Genomic DNA, 8,498 nt, shown 5'->3' on the forward strand with positions numbered 1-8,498 from the left:
TAATTAGACATACATAGTTTTAAACAGGAAAAACGCAAGTTCATTGATATTCTTTTTAGACCAGTGGTGAGGTACCTTGAAGAGGATGACCTCTGGTTTGCTGATGAATGGAGGCCCTTTCAACTCTTTCCCATGAACCCTTTTAGCAGGAATGTTCAGCTTTCCACTGGCCATTGCCGGTTCTTCCTGCTTTACGTTTGTCTGCACCGATGTTGTTTTCTCTTTCAGGAGCGTCTGTAACCACAAAGGGAAGCACAGCTGGTTGAGTATTTACACACAATCACATACTAAGACTGACTCACCTCCACGGCAGCGAGCTCTATCAACAACGGCCTATCGACAACGGCTACGGAGCAACCCTTGAGCAAGGCACTTCATCTCCAGATTCAAGAAAGGTCAGAATTTGATGCTGTCGCGGCAGTAAAACTATCTTGTGATGGAGTTAAATTGATTATATATTTATTGTAACGATTGTAACTTATCAATTCCACACTAAGTCTATAGAGGAAGCTCTTAATTACACCACATTTTTAGGAAATATGGCTATTGGTCAACTAAGCCTATATGTGTTGAGAGAAATAATAAAACAATACCAGCTTTGGATTTCTAAATGTGCAGTGTTCTCAAACTGTGTTAGAAAGTCAGCTCCAGCAGCCCACAGGCACTCAGTCTACTGTATGCTAATGCATTAGTATTACTCTGGACACAGATAGCAGTGTGATACTTTGTTTGTGAAACTAATTGACCAGTAACTGTTTGGTACCCATTAACCAGATTCTAATATGATGATGACAACGATGGTGATGATCACCATTGTTATTGTATTGTCTTCATCAGTAGAAGCATCATCGTTATCCTCACTGGTTTCCCAGGCGTAAACACGGACAGCTGTGTTTATTGGGACACACTAACAAAGCATGCAACCTCAACCCCAATTTCCAGCCAGCCTGATTAAATCAGTGAACAAGAACTCAGACGAATCAGCACCTATTTTGAAATCGTCGAAAATATGGCTTTTAGTGGAATTATCCATACAACGTGCTTCAGTTTGTTGGTGGGGAATTCAGTGTTGAAAAATATGAAAAAAAAGAAGGATGTGGCTGCTGTGAATGGATATGGGATATGATTTATGAGTGTTTAAACTTAGCAGCTTGCAAGATTTTGCTTTTGGTTTTAGTGCACCTTGTAATTCTGGTCCCACAGCCCAGAGAACTCAGGCTCAGCCAGGCTGTCAGCAAGGCTCTGGTGGTCCACTTCCTGGTGCAAGGTTTCCTCCAGGTCCTCATCATCCGAGGAGGCTGACGATGAGCTGCTGATGTCACTGAGCTGTCTCAACTGCTGAAAACAAATGCACATACACAGTGGGTCGTAATTGTTTAAATTCACTTGACACTTGACTTTAACAGTCATTCCACAGATGTCATCCGGGATGTTTCGAACCACTCACGATTGCGGCCCTCTCTTTGGTGGCCGATGGGGGCCCGGGATCCAGGTAGCGCAGGAGCTTCTCTCTTGCTCTCCCCAGAGACAGGAACTTGTCAGTGGCCGAGGGCTTAAGCGGCAGTGCCTGTTGCCTCTTTCTGCTCTTTTCCTGCTGTCCCTCCTGAAGCATTTTTTCCACAATCTCCACTCTCTTTGACTTCTGCCTCTCCTCGAATTCCCTGAAAAAAGGCAAATCAACAACACCGCATTATACTGAAATACGGTGTTGTATTCCTCGGCACGCAGCGAGAGAAAACACCCACACACTGCTGCATGGAGTGGGAGTGGAGGACATGCATGTGGGAGAGGAGAGGAGAGGAGAGAGGACGTACGCTTGTTTTCGTTTTATCTCCTCTAGTTGTTTCTGGTGGTACATATGCTTGATACTGTTGATTCCTTGGGCCTCCAGAGATTCTTTCAGTTGTCTCTGTCGCTGCTCTTTCTTCTGGGCACTCGCTTTGGCTCTGCTTTGTTGGACCCGTAAGCTCTCCTAAAGAAATCAGATTAATGACGCTACATTTGACCACATCGTGTCGTATGAATCTCTCAGAGCTACTTTCTCCTAAACTATGAAATGCACCTGTTGAATGGTGAAATTGTAAAATACAGCACTCAGCACGATGATGACAGCATTGGTAGATCATGATGATGAGCATGTGAGTACTGGCGAAAACAGCGTACGCAGCCCAGAGCTGAATTTACTGCATTCTGGGATCCATGAGGGGGTGTAGCAATGAAAATAAAATGAAAATGTCTCTCACATCTCTCCCTGCTAAGAGGACAACGTGGTCAGAGTGGATGGAATAAATAGATCCAGGTGCTAAAAATGTACGATGATTTCCTTTGGCTTCTTAATGTAGTTGACCAAATGATAGTCTTGTTTGAATGACATGAATGCATTATCATGCATACAACACGGCCACGTCTCCCTTTTAAACAGTGCTGTTCATACTGAACAAATACACAGCCCAGTGGGTGTCATGGGAAGAACAAATAGATTTTGTAAACACAGGACTAATGGCGGTGCTTTGCTTAAAATGAATTATGACCCTTGGCTGTCATAATAACAGACAAACATCAGGTTCATAGACGCGTCGTGTTACATGTGTGCTTACGTCGACATGTCAGCACAAGTAAAATAAAGCGGAGTTGTATATCTGTCTACTATGTCGTTAAAGCGTCATGAGCTCATAATGCATCACTAAATATACTTTGTACTGAAAGGTTGTTTACTCATTCCCTTTGGATTTAATCTTTCTTATATAACACTATAGACATGGTAGCTATAGAAAAAAGTAACATTATATTATTGTGTTTCTCATCACTACGACAACAAGAAGAAGAATGCTGCAGTTTCAGTATTGCTCACCTGGGTGGCTGCTATGTTAGATTTCAGTGACTCGACAGCCTGTATCCTCTTTTCCAGTAGCTCCCTGCTCTGCTGCTCCTTCTCAGCCTCTTGCCGATGCATCCTGAATGAAACGGGGACAAACCCAAAGCATGTGAACGCTCAAATACAGGACAGACAGAAAAACGAATCGGCCGTCACTGCTTGGGATTGACGAGCGACATTGCGGTTAATTATCATGAAGAAATGAGTATTATACAAAAAAATAACGTTCACTTAAAGCTTTCTATGTGGCATACTGTCAGAAAACACTGTTCAGCTCAGGTTCCAGATGCGTAAAAGCATTTATAAAAAGAAATACATACAAATATACATCTATGTATGGCAAGCAGATGAAGTAATGAGACAGAAGGAAAGGCATCTGATTGGCTGATAGCTTCTTTCACTGTTCGAAGCAGGAAATGAATGTTGATCAAAGTTAGAGTATCTAACGTTCTATAAATAGACACACGTTATATTTAATGGCATGTTATATACGCAGGGTTTTAGTTACCAGTGTAGGCTTGATCATTTGACTCGTGGCACTCAGCCCAAAGCCCATTGTTCCTCATGAAAATATAAATCCTAAAAATATACAGCTTCATTCATTCGTTTAAAAGGTCAAGTAATTTCCCAAAACAGCATATCGTGAACATTATTCAAACAGGAGTGTATAGTGATTGTGTCGCGGACTATTTTCAGCCGCTGATTAATACACATTTGGTGTTTGCATTTGTCTGCATGGTGCGATGCAGGCTCATAATAAACTAGTGCGTATGGTCTTGGTAATGAAGGAACATGTGACCCGTTGCTGCGGTTTGGCTCATCGATGTGTTTTTAATAGTTTAATGGCGCTCAATAATGGCGCTCAATAAACTAGAGTACATCAGGACTGGGCTACTCAGGGAACACTAGCAGTGATCAGTTTGTTGTTGGTTTTGGTCTATTAATGGGTATTTTTAACAATAAAATACACAATATTGCAAGACCTCATCCTTTTAGGCTTGGCGGTGGACTATGGTCACTGTGTCCGATTTAAAAAACTCTTGCATTTGGCGACAAGGACTTTTCTGTACGAATTTTAGCGCTTTTAAGTTTCCTGTCTGGCCCACTTGTAATATATTTTGCCAGTGTGAGCAAATGATCAATAGGATGTGTCAACTCTCCAAAGAGTCCTCTGAGTAACACCATATTCTTGTTCTAGTCCAAGCCCTGCTCATTGGCTTTAAGGCCGATTACCTTTTAATGGTCTCTTTCAGGTACTTGGCAGCTATCTTGCGGTTCGCCTGGCCCTCTTCAACTTTCCTCTGACATTCAGCCTCCGCTTTCTTCAGCATGGCTGCCTGTTTACTATCAGAACACAATCCCAAACACTTATGTAACAAGTCATCACAAGGCTTTTCAAGGTTGGTATAACTGATTCTCCACACAGGCTTCTCATAAAAGAATCAATAACAAAATGCTACAGCACAATGTCACAGGACAAACATGACCTCCATAGGGCCGTGATACTTTAAGGCACTTTTTTCCAATTATAATCATTTACCATGTGCATATCAGTGATAATTTGCTGAAATCAGATGTTACATCTTCTATTCACTTGTTAATGTACTGAGAGAATACTTCTGTATGCTCAGCAGAGCAGTAGCTATCACACACACACACACACACACATATGTAGAAATACAGTGTGTACGTAAAAGACGGTGGTTTTCCCTACTCCCTGTGATGCTGCATCTTGAACTGCAGGTGCTGGTTGGCTTTGCTCTGCTGCTGCAGCCTTGTCGCTGCCTTCTGGCCCTGAAGGACCTGGAAGACCCGCTCCTCCTCCTGCACCTCCTGCCGGAGCGAGGAGAACTTGCCAAGCTCCACCTCCACCTCACGCAGCAACAGTCTGAGAAGCAGAAGATGTAGAATGAGGTGGATGTAGATAGAACATGCAGTTAAAAACGCTGACTGGTGGTGTATATTATCTTGCAGAAGTCACTTACTGTAGCAGACGTAGGAAACTAGAACTATATTTGGGTATTGATGCGCAATGCGGCTTTTATTTTGTAGTTTTTAGTTTAATGAGATCAAATCAACTGAATCAAATGGTCGAGGAGGCAAACACTTAGCGGGTGATAATTGGAAAAGCCTACAAAACAGCATTCCGACGATTAGAGGATATCATTTTCCTTTAGAAAAACAAGCAGTTCCTTAAAAAAGAGTGAGGCCGCTTTTCTTGCACATCAAGCTAGAAGATGATGGTTTGCAGCGTTTATAATCACTGTGATGCAGCTGCACAAAATGTCAAACTAACAGGCTTCCTGACTAAAAAGAGCACTGGTTTAGAAAAAAAACACAAGGGGGCTGCACTGTTGTTTTAGGTACCGTCGAGATGCTGAAATACAATCCAGGAAGTCGGTTTTGAGAAATAGATCCATGTCTTTGAAGGTTTATCAGACGCCTAAACGCTGCCTGGTGGTTTGCTTTGTTGCCAGGTGACGTCACATTGGGCTGTATTACCATGCAGGTTTCATTTTTAGCCCCCTGTGTTCGCTCCCCCAGTGTTAATGCAGTGGTCCCATTGAGATAAATGTGCTCGTTCCTGGCAGAACAAGACCTTAGTGTCAAACTGTTTCTCTCTCGGACTCACTCTTGTTGCTTCAGCCCAGTGTTGATGTGGCCCTCCAGCTCCTCCTCACTCTGCAGCTTCTGACACAGATGCTTGTGTTGGGCTCGCAAACGAAACACTGCCACACTGCAGATTAAAACAAACAACGAGCGGAACACACAGGGGGTTGGACAAACATGTATGAATATAAAGAACAGACCAGTCACCAACTCACCTGTTGTCTGCTGCTCTCTGTCGCTCTATCTCGTCCTCCAAGTTCTCCCTGTCCTCCACCAAACTTTCAATGTGCTGACGACAGAGTTGAAGCTCTTCTCTGGGGGGAAAAAAAGGAAACATGAAATTACACAGACCAGTTCAAGAGTCATAGAAAACTTCCCAGATCAAAGCCAATCAGAAAACATTTTCAAGGCTGTGAAAGTGCAACGTACACAAAGCATCAAGCTAATGGATTTCCTCATGGCCATTGCAATAAAAGGAAGGCAATTCTGTGGGTTAACAAAGTAATCCAATGAAGATATTTAAAAGCTGAGACTGGACACACACACACACACACACACACACACACACACACCTCAACAGCTTTGAATTGCCCAATGTTTATTTTTGCAGTTTAATGGTGTGCAAAAGAACTGTGATCTGTGAGCGGGGAAAAAGGAAAATCACGGCACATGGTACGGCAAGAGCGGCAGATTGGTTAAAAGCCAGGTGTGCTTAGGTTCCATTAAACTTGTGTTTGATCACAGCGCAGTACAGCTCGACTCTGACCTTTGATGTTTTCTGCTAAAGAAAAATGACATTTTTTTTTGCCGGGGACCGCATCACACTTCATCGGGTGCTTAATGGCTCGCAGTGCAGACAAATAAAAGAGGGAAGAGAGGACATTATGGGAAATTGTTCTCTCCGCAGCTGAAATGATTTCCTGCAAATAGCTGAATCAATTGGTATAGAAATGATTGGCTCTGCGTGAAGAGGGGAATGACCTGGGAAAGTGGAATAAAACCGGAAAATAAGATCTTTTTCAGACACGGAAAAGATTGTGGTAAGTTGTTTGCTTTTTCTTAGTGCTACTGTGGCTCGAGAGGTCTGTTGATTGCCAGGTCCAGACCTGGCCTTCAGCACGTCATCCTCCTTCTGTCGGTGAAAGCGGTCCAGCTGGTCCAGGTTTCGTCTCAGCTTGAACATCCGTGCTGTCTCGGCACAACGCCTCTTCTTACCAGTCACGGCCGCAACCGCAAGGTCACCATCACGGTTACCATCACCATAGTCATCTCTACGGGCAGATGGAAAACGACATTTAGGAAAGGTTGTATGTTTAATGCAACATCTGGTCATGCGTTATGTACATGCATAAAATTAGACCACTATTATGGCTGGATGTGTTTGTACTGAGGTTTTACAATGTAAAAACTATCATAATCATAATGAGCTTTGCTATTTTCTGTTAAAATCATATTGAGAATCACATTAAGTCAACAGGATTGATATATAATATATTTTTATGCTATGATCTGCAGAAAAGCAAGAAATACTCACTCATACAACTCTTCTAACCACTTCAAATCAGGAGGAGGAAGGGCTGGCTCTTCATCGTTAAAGGTCTCCTGGTCCGGACCATCTTCTGAAATAAACATTTTCATATATTTATTATAGTGAGGGATCCCAGTCTCTTAAGACTCTGGTAAAATAGACAGTTATATGTACACATCTTACAAGTTCAGACCACACGCTGCATTTGAGCAACAACAAGGCAGCAACAGGGGTTGTCACTCACCATCACTGTCCTCATCAGTGCTGAGGTAGACACTCAGCAGTCCACACCTTTCTGGCGCTACATCAAATGGACTGTCCCTCTCTTCGACGTCCATTTCACCTGATTCATGAATGACACAGGTGCATATTAGCAGACAAACCTCGAACATCAATATGTCCCACGAGAATAGGCTGAAGGCTAACAAACCTCTTCGGTTATCCGGCAATTTAACGTGGCGTGGCTCATTGAAATGTCATTTTGAAATGTTGTTTAGTGGATTAGCTATGTCTGCCGATTCAAAGATGGACTCTTAGTGATTTGCAGCAGATGTTAAGTCGTATGTTTGAGGTGTGCGACATTGTCACTGAGTAAGACAACATTCAATGACCAGATTTATGAATGGAATTTGGCGTGTTGTTTTCCTACAGTGGCTAGCTATAGCTTGGGAAGCTAAACAGTTCAGCCGTCAGCTACGTTAATGCACAATTAATGCTACATTTAGGCTGTAAAACATTTAGAGTTAACAACTTCATTTAACGAACATTAAGCAGTTACCTCGCTTGTCTAGGGTTTCCACCTCTTGGTAAGACAGATATTACATTTTCTCACTACAAAAGTTACTCCGCCATGTTTGTTAGTGTTTCCATGGAGACGGGACGCAAGGGGCGAGGCCTTGGGGTCCCTCGAGACGACTCTTAAGGACGTCTGTCAAATCAACTTCCAACTGGAACCTACTGGTAGAAAAATGAACATGAAAGACTCCTGTAGTGACAACATATCTCGTCATTCTGATCCACAAATCCACTGAAATGACCCAAAAGGATGTTCAAATTATAATTGTAAAATCACAATGTGGGCCATTCCTACACATGTTTGAGTAGGAATAAGTGGTTGAGTAAGCCTACAATGCTGCTGTTCTTCTAAAATTATTCTTTAAAATTGCATTTTGTGACTTCCTGTCTGCTGTTCCCTTATTAATATAATTTCCTTCACCAACACTAGTTTATTTCATCTGATTAATATCAGTCATGCCAGAGTCAGCAGAAAATGGCTCAGCTGGTTCAGAAAGAACAATGATAAATCTGTGAGTTATGCAAAATCTTTTGTCGAGCATGCAAGGCTGCTATCTGATTTACACGGGAAAAGGGAAAAGACGTTGATTTGTAGGTGATCAGTAGTGCACCGGCACAATTGTCTTTTCACTGGAAAGATTCCGTTTTATTTGACACCAATGCTCAATTCATCATAATGTTGAAGAGGAA

At 42.5% G+C, this 8,498-nt stretch overlaps 1 protein-coding gene across 1 annotated transcript in view; it reads right to left on the minus strand.

Moving 5' to 3' along the window:
* The window catches only part of cfap74 (cilia and flagella associated protein 74), a gene marked incomplete at its 5' end in the record, with an annotated part of 45,588 nt that extends 38,237 nt beyond the window's left edge, over nt 1–7,351 (minus strand). Inside the window, 12 exons of the mRNA XM_079273070.1 lie at nt 76–234; nt 1,183–1,338; nt 1,448–1,661; nt 1,815–1,972; nt 2,852–2,954; nt 4,109–4,219; nt 4,590–4,763; nt 5,508–5,612; nt 5,701–5,799; nt 6,592–6,756; nt 7,020–7,101; nt 7,258–7,351. Coding sequence (XP_079129196.1) covers nt 76–234; nt 1,183–1,338; nt 1,448–1,661; nt 1,815–1,972; nt 2,852–2,954; nt 4,109–4,219; nt 4,590–4,763; nt 5,508–5,612; nt 5,701–5,799; nt 6,592–6,756; nt 7,020–7,101; nt 7,258–7,351 — 1,620 coding nt within the window. The remainder of the gene's footprint in view (nt 1–75; nt 235–1,182; nt 1,339–1,447; nt 1,662–1,814; nt 1,973–2,851; nt 2,955–4,108; nt 4,220–4,589; nt 4,764–5,507; nt 5,613–5,700; nt 5,800–6,591; nt 6,757–7,019; nt 7,102–7,257) is intronic.
* Between the last annotated feature and the right edge of the window lie 1,147 nt (nt 7,352–8,498).

Source organism: Melanostigma gelatinosum (assembly GCF_949748355.1).
Source record: "Melanostigma gelatinosum genome assembly, chromosome: 8".
Lineage (NCBI taxonomy): Eukaryota > Metazoa > Chordata > Actinopteri > Perciformes > Zoarcidae > Melanostigma > Melanostigma gelatinosum.